Consider the following 21,050-nt stretch of genomic DNA (forward strand, 5'->3'; position numbering starts at 1 on the left):
CCCGGGCTCCCTGCCTGGGCCAGAATCCAAGACTCACCCTGGTCACCTGCCTGGCTCTCATTCACTACGTCTATTCATCATTGGTTTCCCCATTTTAAAGTTTCTGGAACGTATCTACTTCTCTCCATCACCATGGCCACCACCCTATTTCAAGCTAACATCGTCTCAAGCTTGTATTCCACATCCCTCCTAACTGGGCATAGATCCATTCTTTCTTCCATAGCCAATTTGTCTTTGATACTGCAATCGATGTGATATGACTTAATTGCCTACCTGATCACTTTACCACACAATACAGGACCCTTCTTGGCCTCTGTATTATTCAGTGCTCTCTAGAGAAATATCTGGAGAAACAGAATATATGTATGGGGGGCAGGGAAGAGGCGGGTTTATTTTGGGAATTGGCTTGTTCTGATTATGGGGTTGGCAACTCTGGAATCTGCAGGGCAGGCCAGCAGGCTGAAAAGTCAGGTGAGTTGGTGTTGCCATCTTGAGCCTGAATCCTGCAGGGCAGCAGGCTAGAAGCAGGCGGGGTTTCTACCGTGCAGTCTTGAGAATTTCTTCTACCTTGGGGGAGCTCAGTATTTGCTCTGAAGATCAGCATCTGATTGGAGGAGGCCCACCCTCATTAGGGAGAGTAATCTGCTTTACATCAAAGTCTGCTGATTTAAATGTTAATCTTATCTAAAAAATATCTTCATGGCAACATTTAGACGGTGGTTGACCGAACAGCTGGCACATGGCTGAGCCAAGTTGACACATAAAATTAACAGTCACAGCTTACTTTTGCACTCAGAATGAAGGCCGACATCCCAGATGTGGCTACAAGGCTCTGTGTGGCCTAGCCCCTGCCTTCCTTCTCTCTCAGATCTCCCACAGACACTGTGCTCTGGTCACACAGGCTTCGCTCCATGTCCTCAATATAACATCTCCCTCCTGTCCTGGGACCAGGACACAAGCTGCCCCCTGTGCCCGAAGTGCCTGGTTCCCTGCTCCCAGCGAGCGTGCACACCCCCACACACACTGTCTAGGGAAACCCTACTCCATCAGCCTCCAGATCCTGGCTCAAATGCTGCTGCTTCTGGGAAGAGTTCCTGCCCCAGGTGGACTCTCCTGCTCTCTAACTAAAACATACACAGTGTACAACAATGCATTTCGTTGTGTGATTATTTAATTAATATATGCCTTCCACCAGACTGTAAATTCCTTGAAGGCAAGCACCAGCTCACTTTTGCCCACCAGAGAACCCTCAACACTCATAGGTGTTGAGTGAATGATTAGGAAAAGGCAAGCTGGGCTGGAACACCATGTTTCTTTCATTCCTTGCAGGACTCACTACTCGGCTGCCTGCGGCCTGCCCTGGCCCTGGCCTCCCCAACCCTTCCATGTTCCTCGCTCTCTTGCTTCTGACTCGGCAGGCCTTCTTTGCTCCTCCTCTGATGGGTAGGGGACTAAGCAGAGATGCTGCAGGCGCTGCCTACATGTGGCTCGGGTTTGAAACTGCCCAAATGAGCCCTTCCTCAGGCATCCATTTCCGTCCTTGAAGAAAAATGTTTAAGACAAACGGACATACCAAGGCTTTTAACTGGAAGAGGAGGACTGGGGACCCTGTCTTTTCTTGAGTCTTCCTGTGTATATCTGTATATAAGAATTCATAAAGAAAAAGCTGCTGCCATGCAATATATTACTAAGAAAATTTCACATTTTAATTCTCCAGTGGAAACCGAACCAATGTATATAGACAGACCAGAATTTGCTCTACTTTTTTCCCAAACAGTTAAAATAAAAGGAGTTGACTTGTCTAACATTTAATCATTGTTAGTATTTTCCTGTGGGCTTGGAAGTTTACAGACTGTAAGCCCAGAGATTATATTCAATGGCTCTTAAAGTAACCATCTTCTTTCATGATAGGTCAGCCATTCCAAGGTTGGGTAGTTTATGTCCTTAATGTTGCAGAGCATGACTAAAATTAGCGTTATGAAAATTGAAGATTTGTTAAATCCCCCAGCTGTGTGTTGGTAGCACCCAACAGCTGTACTCCAGCAAACTCAATAGATATAGTCACAGAGACTTGAGTCTGAAGCAAAGCACATTTGCCCTGTGACTTACATCCCAATTGCAGAGAGATGCTTCATCTTCATTCCGACTGACTCCTCTTAGTAGAGCTTCCTACCACTCTGGCAGGCATTCTGTCAGCTGGTTAATGGTCTGTGGAACTGAAATCCACCAGGCAATGCCACTGTTCTGAATCCTTTGGTAAGGGAAGAATTTTTTTTAACTTTTATTTTGGGTTCAGGGGTACATGTGCAGGTTTCTTATATAGGTAAACTGTGTGTCATGGAGGTTTAGTGTACAGATTATTTCATCACCCAGGTACTAAGCCTAGTACCCCACAGGTATTTTTTCTGATCCTCTCCCCCTTCCCACCCTCCACCCTCAAGTAGGCCCCAGTGTGTGGTGTTCCCCTCTTTGTGTCCATGTGTTCTCATCATTTAGCTCCCACTTATTAGTGAAAATATGTAGTACTTGGCCTTCTTTTCCTGCACTAGATTGCTTAGGGTAATGACCTCCAGCTCCATCCATGTTGCCACAGAGAACACGATTTCATTCTTTTTTATGGCCACATAGTATTCCATGGTGTATATGTACCACATTTTCTTTATCCAGTCTACCACAGATGAACATTGAGGTTAATTCCATGCCTTTGCTATTGTGAATAGTGCTGCAGTGAACATACGTGTGCATGTGTCCTTATGGTAGAATGATTTATATTTCTTTGGATATATACCCAAAAATGGGATTGCTGGGCTGAATGGTAATTCTATTTTAAGTTCTTTGAGGAATCACAACACTGCTTTCCACAATGGCTGAACTAACTTATACTCCCACCAACAGTGTATAAGCAGTCCCTTCATTCCCTTTTCTTGGCAACCTCTCCAGCATCTGTTTGTTTGTTTGTTTGTTTTGTTTTTGAGACAGAGTTTTGCTCTTGTTGCCTAGGCTGGAGCTCAATGGCACGATCTGGGCTCACTGCAACCTCCGCCTCCCAGGTTCAAGTGATTCTCATGCTTCAGCCTCCCAAGTAGCTGGGATTACAGGCACCTGGCACCACACCCAGCTAATTTTTGTATTTTTAGTAGAGACGGGGTTTTACCACGTTGGCCAGGCTGGTCTCAAACTCCTGAACCTCAAGTGATCCGCCTGCCTCGGCCTCCCAAAGTGCTGGGATTACAGGCGTGAGCCATGGCAGCCAGCCTGCATCTGTTGTTTTTTTACTTTTTAATAATAGCCATTCTGCTGGTGTGAGATGATATCTCATTATGGTTTTCATTTGCATTTCTCTAATGATTAATGCTCTTGAGCATTTTTTTCATATGCCTGTTAACCACTTGTATGTCTTCTTTTAAAAAGTGTCTGTTCATGTCCTTTGCCCACTTTTTAAAGGGGTTTTTTTTTTCTTGTAAATTCATTTAAGCTCCTTATAGATTATGGTTTTGTCAGATGCCTAGTTTGCAAATATTTTCTCCAATTCTGTAGGTTGTCTGTTTAGTCTGTTGATAGCTTCTTTGCAGTGCAACAACTCTTCGTTTAATTAGGTCTCATTTGTCAATTTTTGTTTTTGTTGCAATTGCTATTGGTGTCTTCATCATAAATCTTTGCCAGGTCCTATGTCCAGAGTGGCATTTCCTAAGTTATCTCCCAGAGTTTTTATAGTTTTAGGTTTTACATTTAAGTCTTTAATCCATCTTAAGTTGATTTCATATGTGGTGTAAGGAAGGGGCCCAGTTTCAGTCTTCTGTGTATGACTAGCCAGTTAGCCCAGCACCATTTATTGAATAGGGAATCCTTTCCCCCATTGTTTTTGTCAGGTTTGTCAATGATCAGATGGTTGTAGGTGTGTACCATTATTTCTGGGATCTCTATTCTGTTCCATTGGTCTATGTGTGATATGGTTAGGTTTTGTGGCCCCACCCAAATCTCATCTTGAATTGTAATCCCCATAATCCCCATATGTCAAGGGCAGGACCAGGTGGAGGTGATTGAATCATGGGGGCGGTTTCCCCTATGCTGTTCTCGTGATAGTGAGTGAGTCTCACGAGATCTGATGGTTTTATAAGCGTCTGGCATTTCCCCTGCTTGCACTCACTCTGTCCTGCCGCCCTGGGAAGAAGGTGCCTGCTTCTCTTTGCCTTCCACCATGATTGTCAATTTCCTGAGGCTTTTCCAGTCATGTGGAACTGTGAGTCAATTAAACCTCTTTCCTTTATAAATTACCTAGTCTTGGTTATTTCTTCCTAGCAGTGTGAGAATGGATTAATACAATGTGTCTGTTTTTATACCAGTACCATGTTGTTTTGGATACAATAGCCTTGTAGTATAGTTTGAAGTCAGTTAATGTGATGCTTCCAGCTTTGTTCTTTTTGCTTAGGATTGCCTTGACTATTCTGGCTTTTTTTTTTGGTTCCATATGAATTTTAAAATAGTTTTTGAATTTTGTGAAGAATGTCATTGGTACTTTGATAGAAATAGCATTGAATCTGTAAATTGCTTTTGGCAGTATGGCCATTTTAATGATATTGATTCTTTTTTTTTTTTTTTTTTTTTTTTTGAGATGGAGTCTCGCTCTGTCACCCAGGCTGGAGTGCAGTGGCGTGATTTTGGCTCACTGCAAGCTCTGCCTCCCGGGTTCATGCCATTCTCCTGCCTCAGCCTCCCGAGTAGCTGGGACTACAGGTGCCCGCCACCACGCCCAGCTAGTTTTTTGTATTTTTAGTAGACAGGGGGTTCCACCATGTTAGCTGATTGGTCTTGATCTCCTGACCTCGTGATCTGCCCGCCTCAGCCTCCCAAAGTGCTGGGATTACAGGCATGAGCCACCGTGCCTGGCCGATATTTATTCTTTCTACCCATAAACATGGAATGTTTTTCCATTTGTATGTGTCATCTCTGATTTCTGGCAGTGTTTTGTAACTCTTATCGTAGAAATCTTTCACCTCCCTGGTTAGCTGTATGCCTAGGTTTTTAATTATTTTTGTGGCAACTGTGAATGGGATTGTGTTCCTGATTTGGCTCTTGGTTTGGATGTTGTTGGTATATAGGAATGCTACTGATTTCCATACATTAATTTTATATCCTGAAACTTTGCTGAAACTGTTTATCAGATCAAGGAGCTTTTGGGCAGAGACTCTGGGGTTTTCCAGATATAGAATTATGTCATCCGCAAACAGGGAGAGTTTGACTTCCTCCTCTCTTCTTATTTGAATGCCTTTTATTTCTTCCTCCTGACTGCTCTGGACAGGACTTCCAGTACTATATTGAATAGGAGTGGTAAGAGAGGGCATCCTTGTCTTGTGCCAGCTTTCAAGGCGAATGCTTCTAGCTTTTGCCCATTCAGTATGATGTCAGCTGTGGGTTTGTCATAGATGGCTCTTGTTATTTTGAAGTATGTTCCTTCAATGCCTAGTTTATTGAAGGTTTTTAACATGAAGAGATGTTGAATTTTATTCACATCTCTTTTATTTCTGCATCTATTGAGATAATTATGTGGTTTTTAGGAAATTTTTTAGTTCTGTTTATGTGATTAATCACATTTACTGATCTGTGTATGTTGAACCAGCCTTGCATCCCAAGGATAAAGTCTGCTTGATCTTGGTGGATTAGCTTTTTGATGTGCTGCTAGATTCAGTTTATTAGTATTTTCTTGAGGATTTTTGCTTCTGTATTCATTTGGGATATTGGCCTGGGGTTTTCTTTTTTTGTTGCATCTCTGCCTGGTTTTGTATCAGGATGATGCTGGCCTCAGAATGAGTTGGGGAAGAGTCCCTCCTCATTTTTTTGGAACAGTTTCAGTAGGAATGGTACCAGCTCTTTATATATCTGGTAGAATTCGGCTGTGAATCCATCTGGTCCTGGGGTTTTCTTGGTTAGTAAGCTTTTTATTACGGCTTCAATTTTGGAACTCATTACTAATCTGTTCAGGGATTCAGTTTCTTCCTAGTTCAGTCTTGGGAGGTTGTATGTGTCCAGGAATTTATCCATTTCTTCTAGATTTTCTAGTTTGTCTGCATAGAGGTGTTCATAGTACTGTCTGGGTTTTTTGTGTTTTATGTGTTTTTTGTTTTTTTTTTTTTGTATTTCTCTGGGGGTAAGTGGTAATGCCCCCTTTGCCATTTCTAATTGTGTTAATTTGGATTTCCCTCCTTTTTTTTATTAGCGGTCTAATTAATTTTTTCAAAGAACCAACTCCTGGATTTGTTGATGTTTTGTATGTTTTTTGTTTGTTTCTTAATTCCCTTCAGTTCAGCACTGATTTTGGTTATTTCTGTCTTCTAGTAGCTTTAGGATTGGTTTTCCCTTGCTTCTCTAATTCCTGTAGTTATGATGTTAGGTTGTTAATTGGAGATCCTTCTTACTTTTTCATGTGGCCATTTAGTGCTATAAAGTTCGATCTTAACACTACCTTAGCTGTGTCCCAGAGATTCCGGTATGTTGTATCTTTGTTCTCATTAGTTTCAAAGAACTTCTTGATTTCTGCCTTGATTTCATTATTTACCCCAAAGTCATTCAGGAACAGGTTGTTTAATTTTCAATGTAATTGTATGGTTTTGAGCAATTTTTTTAGTATTGATTTTTTATTTTTCTTGTGCTATGGCCTGAAAGTGTAGTTGTATGTCTTTTTTTAAATTTGCTGAGGATTGTTTTATGTCTGATAGTGTGGTCAATTTAAGAGTATGTGCCATTTGGCAATCAGAAGAATGTATATTCTCTTGTTTTGGGGTAGGGAGTTCTGTAGATGTTTGTGCTAGGTCCATTTGGTCCAGCATTGAATTCAGGTCCTGAGTATCTGTTAATTTTCTGCCTCAATGATCTAATACTGTCAGTGGGGTGTTGAGATCTCTCACTATTATTGTGTGGGAGTCTAAGTCTCTTTGTAGGTCTCTAATAGCTTGCTTTATAAATCTAGGTGCTCCTGTGTTAGGTGCATATATATTTGGGATATTTAGGTCTTCTTATTGAATTGAATGCTTTGCTTATGTAATGCCCTTTTTGTCTTTTTTGATCTCTGTTGGCTTAAAGTCTGTTTTGTCTGAAATTAGGATAGCAACCCCTGCTTTTATTCTGTTTTCCATTTGCTTGGTAGATTTTTCTCCATCCCTTCATTTTGAGCCTATGAGTGTCACTGCATGTGAGATGGGTCCCTTGAAGACAGCATACTATTGGGTCATTGGGTCTTGCTTCTTTATCCAGGTTGCCACTCTGTGCCTTTTTTTTTTTTTTTTTTAAACAGGGTCTTGTACTGTCATCTAGGCTGGAGTGCAGTGGCACAATCTCAGTTCAGTGCAACCTCTGGCTCCCAGGTTCAAGCGATTCACCCACCTCAGCCTCCTGAGTAGCTGGAACTACAGGCACACGCCACCATGCCCAGCTAATTTTTTGTATTTTTAGTAGATTTGGGCTTTCTCCATGTTGGCCAGGCTGGTCTCAAACTCCTGGCCTCAAGTGATCTGCTCACCTGGGCCTCCCAAAGTGCTGGGATTACAGGTGTGAGCCACCATGCCCAGCCCACACTGTGCCTTTTAATTGGGGCATTTCCTATTTACATTTAAAGTTAGTATTGATATGTGTGGATTTGATCTTGTCATCACATTGTTAGCTGGTTATTATGCAGGCTTGTTTGTGTGGTTGCTTTATAGAGTCACTGGTCTGTGTACTTAAGTGTGCTTTTGTAGTGGCTGGTAATGGTCCTTCCTTTCCATATTTAGTGCTCTTTTCAGGACCTCTTTTAAGGTAGGTCTGGTGGCAAGGAATTCCTCAACATTTGCTTTGAAAAGGATCTTATTTATCCCTCACTTATGAAGCTTAGTTTGGCTGGATATGAAATTCTTGGTTGGAAATTCTTTTCTTTAAGAATGCTGAATATAGCCCAATCTCTTCTGGCTTTTAGGGTTTCTGCTGAAAGATCTGCTGTTAGCCTGAAGGGTTCCCTTTGTAAGTGAACTGCCTCTTCTCTCTACATTTCTTTAACATTGTTTCTCTCATTTTCAACTTGGAGAATCTGATGATTATGTGTCTTGGGGATATTCTTCTTGTGTATTATTTTGCAGGAGTTCTCTTCATTTCCTGATTTGAATGTCAGCCTCTCTAGCAAGGTTGGGGAAGTTTTCATGTATGATATCCTGAAATAGTTTTCCAAGTTGCTTGCTTTTTCCCTGTCTCTTTCAGGAACACCAGTGAGTCGTTGATTTGGTCTCTTTACATAAGTCCATATTTCTCAGAGGTTTTATTCATTCTCCTTTCTTTATTTTTGTCTGACTGAGTTATTTCAGAGCCAGTCTTTAAGCTGTGAGATTCCTTCTTCGGCTTGGTATGTTCTGCTGTTAATACTTGTGATTTCATTATGAAATTCTTATAGTACGTTTTTCATCTTTTTCAGATCAGTTTGGTCCTTTTTTATAATGACTGTTTCATCTGTCAGCTTCTGTATCATTTTATTGCAATTCTTAGATCCCCTAGATTGGGTTTCAACTTTCTCCTAAATCTCAATAATCTTTGCTGCTATCCATACTCTGAATTCTATTTCTGTCTTTCAGCCATTTCAGCCTGGTTAAGAACCCTTGCTGGGGAACTAGTGCAATTGTTTGGAAAGAAGACACTCTGGCTATTTGAGTTGCCAGAGTTCTTGGGCTGGCTCTTTCTCATCTGCGTGGGCTGGTGGTGCTTTAACTGTGGTGTAAGTTGAGTATGGTCAGTAGACTTTTCTGGATGTTTTCAGAGGACCAAGGCTTTTTGCAAGGTCTTTATTTATAGTTAATTATTGTCCTTGGTTTCACATGGGGAGTATATTAGCAAAGGTGGTTTTTGTTTGTTTGTTTGTTTTGTTGTTGTTTTGTTTTGTTTTGTTTTTAGTGTTAAGTTTTGGGCTTTGATACAGTAGATGGCACTTAAGCGTCAGGGCCAGCAGGTAGGCTCTTCCTCAGCCATGCGGCTCCCCAGCGTTTCCACACATTTGCAGCTGTGTGCCCTCTCAGTGTTCTGAGGTGTAGGCTCCTCTCCCACTTAGGTGCTGGCTGCAGATCTCGGCTTGGCACTCCCAGGATGCCCACTGCAGCTCTGGGGTAAGCTCAGGCTTTATATTCTGTCCTCAGCTTGGAGGCAGCAGAGGAAGGGCCCTTAGCAGTGGTTGTGGCGGAGGGCCTTTCACTTCTGTCATGGGGTTCCACCCACCAAGAGATGCAGAGCCATGATCAATCATTGCGATTGGCCTGGGATGGGGCAGCTGTGCTGTAGACCTAAGTGGAGGGGACCCTTTCCAGTGATGAGCAGGGTGGGTGGGTGGGTCCCAGGGGAGACAGCCTGGCCTCTTCTCCTTAGGGCAACTGCAGCTTGCTGGCAGTATGGTTGAAGCACTCAGGGTCTTTGCTCCTTTCCCAGTCCAAGGGCAGCAAGGCAGCACCCTTGCAATGGCAGTGGCCGAGGAGCTCTCGGTTGCCTCTAGGAGCTGCACCTCAGAGAACTGCTGAGCTACTGGTCTGGATGGGAGTGAACACTGGGAGTGTTCAGCCAGAGGGGCAGGGAGGCTGCACGGCTGGCCTGAGCCGGGGACTCTGCTTGTTGAGGAGTGGGGCATGGGGGCTCACAGGGAAGAGACGGGACTCCTCTCTGTATAGTGGCTGTGGTGTGCTGGAGGTGCCAGCATAGTGACTAGGCCCTTTGTCCCTTCCCCAGCCCAAGGGCAGTTAGGGCAGTACCACTACAGCTGCAATGGCAGGAAAGAACCTTAATCTACATCTTTTATAATTTGGGATTTTTCCTTTTGCATTGTAAGAAAGCAGAGTCCAGTTACTTTATATGGTAACACATAGACATTTGATCCCTGAATTTGGGGCAGGAATAAATCCGATGGGAGACAAATGGATCTATCAGGATGGAAGTGCTCTGCTATTCCTTCAGGAAGAAAAGATGACTTGCTTGAAGTCACAGGCAGAAGTTAAACAGCTGATAGAAGGCCTCCGGCAGGCCCAGGAATTCTGTGTGAAACAATTTAGTCAACAGGCAGCTTCCCATCCTTGAGCCCACATGCTGCACAGCCCCAATTTCTTCATCCCAGCTCCCCTAATTTTTGCCCACAGGCTGGTTGCAAGGGTAACACTAGATGTAAGTGCTGTTGTTATTTCTGTCTCCATGCCAACAGCGTCCACCAATTGGTTGGGGGACTATATGAAGGAAGAGACCATTTTACATACTCTTTCAAAATGCTTGTGTGTAAAAATCTCCTTGAAAAATACTGACTTGGGATGGGCACAGTGGTTCATGGCTGTAATCCCAGCCCTATGGGAGGCCGAGGCGGGTGGATCACCTAAGGTCAGGAGTTCGAGACCAGCCTGGCCAACATGGCAAAACCCTGTTTCTACTAAAAATACAAAAAAAATTAGCTGGGTGTGGTGGCAGGAGCTTGTAGTCCCAGCTACTCGGGAGGCTGAGGCAGGAGAATTGCTTGAACCCAGGAGGCAGAGATTGCAGTGAGCCGAGACCATGCCATTGCACTCCAGCCTAGGTGACAAGAGCAAAACTCCATCTCAATAAATAAATAAATAAATAAAAATACTGACTGATATACACTTGCCTAACTGCTAGAGGTTTTCCCCCAAAAATTCCAGTGTTTGACCCACTAGCTATTGCAAATGCCCATTATTCCTTTTTCAATTGCTGTACTTAAGCCACAAAGCGCAGCCCAAAGAGGCAGAGGCACAATTGTTACCAACAACCAAAGGAAACCAAAAATACAAAAAAAAACCACCCAAAACCAGAAAAATTGAGTACAGCAGGAACCCTCCCTCTACTTCTCTCTTTGTGCCACATGACACAGGCTACAGGTGTTTGTGATCTCCAGAGATGACAGAAAGACTTCATGATTGGCCACTGGCCTCAGGCTAGAACACTGAAGAAAAAGTTTCTTTGTGCTAAGGTTGGTACGTGAAGCCCTGGGTTTCAAGCCCCCTTGTTCCCATCTGTCCTGGATGCAAGCGTGCCTGAAAGCCATGGGCCTAGGCAGCTGTTGGATGCATTGTGCGGAAGAAAGAACGGCGGGGCTCCCTGAGGTACACAGCTGGCCATCTCAGCTGGCCCTTTTTGGGGGTGCTGCCTGGCCATGCGAGGTTGGCTCTGAATCAGCAGCAGCTTGTGGACAAGTTTTGAAAGAGTCAGATCCACAGAGCACCTTGGAAAGGTGTCCTCTGCAAGTGAGGGGCTGTAGGCACAAGAGTGGCCTGCCTGGTGGACAGCATTGCAGCACTTGAGGGCCTGCGGCTGTGATTCCCAGGCAGGGTGGAGGTGCGGGAGCATGGCAGTCCTCCATCTTGGGCATCTCCTGTGTGCTAGACCCTCTGCTGGACGATGGGGACTTGAAAGTGGATAGGCCATGGTCGCTGCTCTGGAGCAGCAGGAAGATCTGGAAACATCCTCCTGACATCATCAGTACTGGGTCTTCCCTCTGGCCTGTAAACACCACCAGCAGAGAAGAAGTCTGAGTTCCTGCTGTGTCCCCAGCTCAGAGCCCAGGGCTGGCCCCAGTAGAAGCGCAATACAGATCTAGTGGCTGGATAAATAAACAAGGCAGGCGCAGTGACAGCCCAAAGGAGGAAACAAGTAACTTTGCTTGCAAAGTGTTTTCACAAGAGAAGCTGGAACTGGTCCTCAAAGGATAGGATTATCTGCGCAGACAGCAGGCGAGGGAATCCTGAGCAGAGAAAATATCACGTGCAAATGCCTGGAAGTAGAAACCAGCATTGCCCACTCAGGGAAACCCAAGGAGGCCACTGTGTTTTGAGCACAGGCTCCGTGGAAGATCGTGCAAGGAGAGAGAAGGTTCACGGATTGTGTGCTGCATGGGAGGGCCTGAGTTTCTTGGTGGGACTTGCATTTAGAAAGCTGACTCTTTAAGGGCCAGGAGAACAGATCAGATCAGAACGAGTGGCAAGACGGGCCCGAGACTTGCTGTGCTCATCAGACAGCCCAGCAGAGCCCTCCCAGCACCCCAGCAGCCCTCCGCAACCCCTGGTGCAGCACTGGCTTATAGTAAATCCTTCATAAATATTGGTTGACTTTTTTCGTGGCATCACTGGGCCCTGAATCCAGGTCTTCTGATCCTTCCATATCTTTTACATAAAGAGCTCTACAAATAGTTAAAGAGTTTTGGGTTTGGGTTTAATTCTTAAGCTTCAGTTTACTATGTCTTTTGAATTCTAGCTTTTAGCATTTCACCTCTTTGTAACAGAGGTTCAATCTTTTAAAAAAAATGCACTTTGGAACTAAAGATCAATAGAGTTTATCTTCAGGAGTGCCAGCAAATACTCGCTTTATCAAGTCATTGCTACTCAGAACTAGGCTATTTAAATAGTTGTAGTGTTGATACGTTTGTCATTCCTGCATTTTAAAATATTCACCTTCACAATTCAGTTTCTAAACTTTTCTGCTGAAATTAACACAAATGTTTGATTTAGTATTTTTTAAAAAGATATCAGGTCTAGTTTTTCTACCCATGTTTGCAGGAGTAAATAGAGGCAATAGATTTCACAGCTGACATAAGGATTATTATTAATCTAGGCCTCAGTGGCATCCAGCTGGCACCCATAGAGGCCTGACCTTCTCTTTGATAGATTCAAAGCCAGTGATTTCTATCCAATGCTCAGGGGAAGCACACAGTCATGCCATCTCTTTGTTCTCGCCTTATTGCAGAATCAGTTGCAAGGCCTCCCTCTTCTTAAGGCCCCTGCTTTTGGAGCTCAGCGCCTCTCCAGATGCCTGTGACGTTAGTGCCATTTGATGGGGCAGCCACCTGGAGTGCCAGGCAGACGGGGCACCTGCCAAAAGAGGGTATCCTACTTGGCAGGGCAAGGCCACCCAGAGTCCTTGGACTGGCTCCACAGCTGTTCAATTATTCTAAGCAGAAGGTTTGGGCCTCAGGAAGAGAGAAGTAGGAGACTGGCTTCTTCTTACTGCCATTGCCCCACGCTGCCCTCCACATTGCCTGCTCTCCCTCCACCTGGAACTTTAATTTTCCATGAATAATTCATGGCCAGTAGCAGTTCAAAGCACTCTCCTTAACTCTGGGATTATACTTTCACAAACACCAAAGCCTTAGGCTAGAAGGCTATGGCAGATTTCCAGACCTCTGACAGCCATTTAAGGAAGACCGAGGCTGGGCACAGTGGCTCATGCCTGTAACCACTTTGGGAGGCCAAGGTGGGAGGATCACTAGCTTGAGGCCAGTTGCGCGAGACCCCCCTGGGCAACAGTGTGAGACCCTGTCTCTCAAAAAAATTTAAAAATTAGGCTGGGCATGGTGACTCATGCCTGTAATCCCAGCACTTTGGGAGGCGAAGGCAGGTGGATCACCTGAGGTCAGGAGTTTCAGACCAGCCTGGCCAACATATAGTGAAACCCCATCTCTACTAAAAAAAAATACAAAAATTAGCTGGGCATGGTGGTGCATGCCTATAGTCCCAGCTACTTGGGAAGCTGAGACAGGAGAATGGCTTGAACCTGGGAGGCAGAGGGTGCAGTGAGCCAAGGTCACACCACTGCACTCCAGCCTGGGTGACAGAGCAAGATTCCGTTTCTCAAATAAATAAATAATTTTAAAAATTTAAAAATTAGCCAGGCATGGTGGTGAATACCTGTAGTCCAAGCAGCTTGGGAGGCTGAGGTGGGAGGATCACCTGAGCCTGGGAGGTCAAGGCTGCAGTGAGCTATGATAGTGCCACTGCACTCCAGCCAGGGTAACAGAGTGAGACTATTTCTAAAAATTAAAAAAAATATATATTTTTAAAGAAGATTGCAGGGAGGGGCATACCTTTTGGACGCCCTGAATCATGACATGTGAGTCGTAGGTACTGTCAGTGAGTGACAGCAGCCCTGCTTGGGGGCAGAATGGCACAGCTTTCCAGATACACTGAGCCATTCTAAACCACCAAGTGCTCTGCGTGAAAATGTGTTCTGTGACGTGGCCCCTCATCTGGCTAAGCTGTGTTCTCTAAGTTTAGCTCTTTATCATGCAAGTGAGTGTATTTGAGTACATAATAAAGAGGCACGTAGGAATGTGTGGACTGGAGAGTATTTGCTGGCACCCCACAGTGGGATTCTCAAACCTGAAAGTTTCAATCACTGGGGAATCTTGGTGAAATGCAGATTCCCATTCCATAGTTTGGACAAGCCAAGAATCTGCTTCTGTGCTAGGCTGTCAGATGGTATGGATGCTGGTGGACCACTCCTGGAGCAGGCCTTCTCATCTTTGGCTGCAGATTCCCATCTGTAGCTGCAGATTCCCATCTGTATTAGTCTATTTTCACATTGCTATTAAGAACTACCTGAGGCTGGGTAATTTATAAAGAAAAGAGGTTTTATTGGCTCATGGTTCCACAGACTGTACAGGAAGCGTGGCTGGGGAGGCCTCAGGAAACTTACAATCATGGAGGAAGGAAAAGAGGAAGGTCTTAAATGGCCAGAGCAGGAGGAAGAGGGTGCAAGGGGAGGTGCTACACACTTTTAAACAACCAGATCTCATGAGAACTCACTATCAGAAGAACAGCAAGGGGGAAATCCACCTGCATGATCCAGTAACCTCCCACCAGGCCCCTCCTCTGACATTGGGGATTACAATTCAACATGAGATCTGGGCAAGGACACAAAACCAAACCATATCAACATCTCTGAGGAGTTTTTAGACATCTCAATGCCTGATATGGTTTGGCTGTGTCCCCATCCAAATCTCATCTTGAATTGTGGTTCCCATAATCCCCATGTGTCATGGGAGGGACACAGTGGGAGGTAATTGAATCATGGGGGTGGTTACCTCCATGCTATTCTCATGATAGTGAGTGAGTTCTCACGAGATATTTGCTCGGCACTTCTCCTTCCTGCCACCATGTGAAGAAGGATGTGTTTGCTTCCCCTTCTGCCAGGATTGTGAGTTTCCTGAGGCCTCCCCAGCTCTTCAGAACTGTGAGTCATTTAAACCTCTTTCCTTTATAAATTACCCAGTCTCAGATATGTCCTTATAGTAGCATGAGAATGGACTAATACAGTAAATTGGTATTGGGTAGTGGGGCACTGCTATAAAGATACCTGAAAATGTGGAAGCGACTTTGAAAGTGGGTAACAGGGAGAGGCTGGAACAGTTTGGAAGGCTCAGAAGAAGATAGGAAGATGTGGGAAAGTTTGGAACTTCCTAGAGACTTGTTGAATGGCTTTGACCAAAATGCTGATAGTGATGTGGACAATGAAGTCCAGGCTGAGGTGGTCTCAGGTGGAGATGATAAACTTCCTGGAAACAGGAATAAAGGTGACTCTTGTTATGATATAGCAAAGAGACTGGTGGCATTCTGCCCCGCCCTAGAGATCTGTGGAACTTTGAACTTTCTCAAGTTCAAAGATGATTTACGGTACTGGTGGAAGAAATTTCTAAGCAGCAAAGCATTTGAGAGGTGACAGAGCATAAAAGTTTGGAAAATTTGTAGCCTGATCATGCAGTAGAAAAGAAAAACCCATTTTCTGGGGAGAAATTCAAGCTGACAGCAGAAATTTGCATAAGAAACAACGAGCTGAATGTCAATCACCAAGACAATGGGGAAAATGTCTCCAGGGCATGTCAGAGACCTTCATGGTAGCCCCTCCCATCACAGGCTCAGAGGTCTAGAAGGAAAAAATGGTTTCCTGGGTCAGGTCCAGGGCCCCCCTGCTGTGTGCAGCCTATGGACTCTAACCCAGCCACTCCAGCCGTGGCTAAAAGGGGCCAAGGTTCAGTTCAGGCCGTGGCTTCAGAGGGTGTAAGCCCCAAGCCTTGGTAGCTTCCACGTGGTGTTGGTCCTATAGGTGCACAGAAGACAATAATTGAGGTTTGGGAATCTCCACCTAGATTTCAGAGGATGTATGGAAATGCCTGCCTGTCTAGGCAGAAGTTTTCTGCAGGGGTGGAGCCCTCATGGAGTACCTCTGTTAGGGCGGTGCAGAAGGGAAATGTGGGGTCAGAGCACCTACATAGAGTCCCCACTGGGGCACTGCCTTGTGGAGCTGTGAGAAGAGGACCACCATCTTCCAGACCCCAGAATGGTAGATCCACTGACAGCTTGCACTGTGTGCCCAGAAAAGCTGAAGACATTCAACACCAGCCATGAAAGCAGTTGGGAGGGGGGTTGTACCCTGCAAAGTCACAGGACGGAGCTGCCCAAGGCTGTGGGAGCCTACCTCTTGCATCAGCATGACCTGGATGTGAGACATGGAGTCAAAGGAGATTATTTTGGAACTTTAAGCTTTAATGACTGACCTATTAGATTTCAGACTTGCATGGGGCCTGTAGCCTATTTCTTTTGGCCAATGTTTCCCATTTGGAACAGGTGTATTTTACCCAGTGCCTGTACCCCCATTGTATCTAGGAAATAGCTAACTTGCTTTTGATTTTACAGGCTTGTAGACAGAAGAAACTTGCCTTGTCTTTGGACTTGGACTTGGACTTTTGGGTTAATGCTGGAATGAGCTAAGACTTTGGGGGACTGTTGGAAAGGCATGATTGTGTTTTAAAATGTGAGGACATGAGATTTGGGAGGGGCCAGGGGCAGAATGATATGGTTTGGCTGTGTCCCCACCTAAATCTCATCTTGAGTTATGGTTCCCATAATCTCTACATGTCATGGGAGGGACCCAGTGGGAGGTAATTGAATCATGGAGGCAGTTACCCCCATGCTGTTCTTGTGATAGTGATCTCACGAGATCTGTTTCTTTTATAAGAGGCTTTTTCCCCTTTGCTTGGCACCTCTCCTCCCTGCTTCCATGTGAAGGACATGTTTGCTTCCCTTTCTGTCATGATTATACATTTCCTGAGACCTCCCCAGCCCTACAGAACTGTGAGTCAACTAAACCTCTTTATCAATTATCCAGTCTCCGGTATGTCTTTATTAGCAGCATGAGAACAGACTAATACAATGTCCCACACCAATGAAAGAATCTCTGACAGCAGGACCAGGATCTCAGCAGTTCTGCTCAATGATTATTGCCCAGGATGAGTTGGTGTGGTGTGAGTTGACTGAGTGGGTGATGGGGCCAATTCCTACCACTTTGGAAATCAACCAAAATATTGCATACCATCTCTGATAGTATGTGCTTTAAGAGGGTGAGAATTAAAATGAACAGTTATCTTTAATGTTACCAACTCTGATGCTCCCCAGGACTGATCCAGTCCCTTAGGTCTGGCTTGCATCTGTCAGCCACAGAGTCTCAGCTGAAGCCCTCATGGAAGTTCTTGATCTTCTCCATCCACCCTGTGCTCCTGTTCTTGACTGCACAGCCAGCTGCCCTGACTTCTTCTTGGCAAGGCTAATAGGGCTGTGAGGAGTCTAGGTGAAATAAAACTGGAAGTTTTATCTTCCCAGAGAGCAGGGGTTCTCAACCCTTGCCCACATGAGAACAACCCGGGTCATTCTGATTTAATAAATCTGGGACAGGGTTCACACCTTAGGGGAGTTTTAAAAGCTCCCATGTGATCCCAATGTGAAATCAGAGATGATAAGATAAAATGGAAATTTAAAAATTCTACATGTTTGTATTTTCATTGACATTTTTAGAACTGGTTCTAAAAATCAAAGGTGCTATTGAGATGATGAAATGTAGACATGATTTTCAAAATATACATTTAATGATTTTTTAAAATGTATTTTTTACAATCTGGATTCTCCCCCTCCCATTCTATACTTGGCATTTTTGAGGTAGCCAATGGGCAAGGTGAAGGGACCCTGGAGCTGGATTTGGAGTCCAGCATTCCAGGAGAGCGAATTAGGGTGGTATGTTAATGAGGGCAAGGCTAGCACTAACAAGTAACACCCTAGCCTTCCCAGGTTTAAGGCAGGAGTTTGGTGCTCATAGACCTGTGCAGGCGGGAAGAGGTCAGGGTGGCCCTCCTCTGTGCAATCAGGCGACTCCCCAGCTGTGGCTCCCAAGGTGTCCTGGAGCCTCTCCTGCCGCCTACAGGGAGGGGAGGGGGAAGGAGGAAAGGGGTGGGGCTCCATAGGGACGGCCTGGCTGGGCGGGGCCATGTGTGCTGTGCTCCATTGGCCAGAGCTCAGTCACGTGGCCCCTGCACGTGTGCAACGAAGCAGGCCTGGGCCCCAGTGGAGGGTGAGTCCCACAGCCCCTGCCTGAGTAAAGCATGGGCACCGGGGGCCCTGCCAGCCACTGTGCCTGCTGCCCTAGAGCTTCCACTCCAGGCGGATGGGTCCCGCCGAGGCCGAGGGAGGCTCTGAAGTGTGTGCGCTCTTTCTCTTCTTTTCTCCACAGATATCGCAAACGGCACCAGTTCAGGGGGGTACCGCCCGCCTCCCAGAACCAAAGAAGTCATCATCAATGGCCAGACCGTGAAACTTAAATACTGTTTCACCTGCAAGATTTTCCGGCCCCCTCGCGCCTCCCATTGCAGCCTTTGTGATAACTGCGTAGGTGAGTAGTGCCTGGGCGGAGCCTGGCGGGAGCCCGGGTCCTCCGGGTGGGCTCTGCGCCTCTCCAGCCCCGCGCCACGGAACACTCAGTAATGGTTACTATTTCAGCGCATTTGCATCTTGCCACTGATTGAGTTCACCGGGCCTAGAGTCACCAAATCTCTTTTTTATTCTCTTTACACCCTGCACCGCCCTAGGCTGCGCCTCCCCCAGCACAGGCACCAGAATGGGGTCCTCTGTCTCCCAAGGCTGCCAGGTCAGCAGGCACTTGAAATAAAGTCATGTCGCCCCCAGGCCCCTCGATTGCCGCAGGGCTGGCCACACACCCACGGGAGGCACCCTTGTGCAGTTGTTTGTCCCAGCTCCTCAGAGGAGCTGGGGGCGTTCAATCCCCAGTCCTTCTGGGGACAGGAAAAGAGGCAGGGTCCAGGAGACCTCTCCTCCAGGGGCTGGAGTTAGGATCTGTATTCTTGCCGGAGACGACCAAGGCCTCCCCTCTCTGCCTCCCAGCTTTCTCCAGGACAGGCTAGGGAAACAGGCAAAGGGAACTGAGAGCTCAGAGGTCTGCAGCTGTAAGGCTGGGCCCTACCACTGGCCCAGCACGGGCCTTCTACAAGTGACCCGAGCCTAGCCCCTGGGATTATTTGGCAAGCGCCTGTTGTCACTGCAGACTGAGAGCTGCTCCCCACACCCACAGACTCTCTTCTCTCTGTGGCTGGAGCTGCCTAGAGATGAGGTTGGCAAGGAGATGGCAGAACACCCAAGTGACAGGAAGGGAAGCAAGGAGAGGATAAAAGCTTTGCCACAGTGGGGAAGACTCATGGCCTGCCTCTAGCAGAAGTGACCAGGGGTATTCTTGGGAGAATAAGCGATGGAAACCCTGTTACCTCATAACTGAAAGGATGGGAGTGCACCTCAGAACAAACCTAGCTTCCCTTAGTAACACAGCATTGATTGCCAACACTCTTCGTGAGTCTTAGAATTTGTAGTCTCAATTCTTCTTGAGAAAAATAACATTTTATAATGTACGTCCTGCTGTGCAAAGCAGTCTTCCGTTTATTTGTCTTAAATTAACTTTACCCTAACTTTAATCATCTACAGTTTGCCACAAAGCTCATGTTTTCTCTATCAGGCCTCGTCTTGGTTTTCTTAATATAGATAAATTACTTTCAGCCTTGCCTCCCCAACAGCACAGTATGGAATGTGTTCTGTTTCTCCCATGTAGGAAGTAGCTGATAGTTAAGAGCACGGGATCTGGCACTGCACGGCCTGGGTTCAAATACCAGCTGCGTGACAGGCAAGGTACTGAAACGCTGTGTGCCTCAGTTTCCTCGTCTCTGCGGTGGGGTTGATAACTGCCTGCCGCATGGGATGGTGGAGAGAATAAATGAATGAACAGGTGGAAAATGCCTGGCATCTAGCAAACGCTCTGTAATTGTCAGCTGCTGTGCTCTTGTTACTCCTCCTCTCTTGATAGTTTCGATCAGCTTTCTCTGGACAATGTCTTGACCTTCCGTAGATGCAGTGGCCAAAACTACACCTAGTTCTCCATGTGGGGGCACACCAGGGTTTCTACAAGGACACACGTCAGCCTTTGTTTGATTACCAATACCCTTCCTGGTGACACCAGCCCCAGTGTGCATTCCACACCTATCTTGGGGACAATTTAAGCTGAAGGAGCACAGCATCTTAAATATCTTTGGGGGAACCGTCTACCTGTAGGAGTTCTCAACACGCTTTCTTGGGTTGTAATTTTGACCTCCAGGCCTGTGACATGATGGGACAGTGTGTGTCTTACACTCGTGCACATAAACTCTTCTGTCATTCTGCATGCCTTCTGGAGGTCTAATGCCTTATTCCAGACTGTATTTTGGTAGATAGGGTGTTGTTATCTATAAAACTAAAGGTCTTACTGGGTACTTCCTTCTCTTTATCATTTATAAAACTTTTTACTCATTTCTAAACACCCCCAGTGTGTCCACTCATTTATCCTCTGTTTCTTGTCTCTAGGCTAGATTTTTTTTTTTTCTTTTATGGAGTCTTGCTCTGTCATCCAGGCTGGAGTGCAGTGGCACGATCTCAGCTCATTGCAACCTCCACCTCCCGGGTTCAAACAATTCTCCTGCCTCAGCCTCCTGAGTAGCTGGACTACAGGCTTATGCCACCATGCCCGGCTAATTTTTTTGTATTTTTCTTAGAGACGAGGTTTCACCATGTTGGCCAGGCTGGTCTTGAACTCCTGGCCTCAAGTGATCCACCTGCCTTGGCCTCCCGAAGTGCTGGGATTACAGATGTGAGCCACTGCTCCTGGCCTAGGCTAGATTTTTAATCACAGTCAAAATTTTCTTCTCAATCTCCTATAACTTACTATTTTAAAATTCCTTTTGGATTATTATCAGACACTGCTCTGAAAGTTAGTATAATCACATTTGTTCCCGCCCATTGCCCACAGGTGTATGTGTCCCTTAAAGAACCCTGATGAATGAGATGTAAAAGCCCCTTATCACAACTGTGCCTTTCCCCAGTGACGGTGTACTTCTGCATGTGTGAGTGTTTCCAATAGGATCC

General features: G+C 45.7%; 1 protein-coding gene across 2 annotated transcripts in view; it reads left to right on the top strand.

Annotated features, from left to right (window-relative positions):
* The window catches only part of ZDHHC14 (zinc finger DHHC-type containing 14), a 305,773-nt gene that overhangs the window by 203,232 nt on the left and 81,491 nt on the right, over positions 1-21,050 (top strand). For both annotated transcript variants that reach the window (XM_003271744.3, XM_030809891.1), the window contains exon 3: positions 18,325-18,483. In XM_003271744.3, the coding sequence (XP_003271792.1) occupies positions 18,325-18,483 (159 nt within the window). The remainder of the gene's footprint in view (positions 1-18,324; positions 18,484-21,050) is intronic.

The sequence above is a fragment of the Nomascus leucogenys genome, chromosome 3, assembly GCF_006542625.1.
Source record: "Nomascus leucogenys isolate Asia chromosome 3, Asia_NLE_v1, whole genome shotgun sequence".
NCBI classification, from domain to species: Eukaryota; Metazoa; Chordata; class Mammalia; order Primates; family Hylobatidae; genus Nomascus; species Nomascus leucogenys.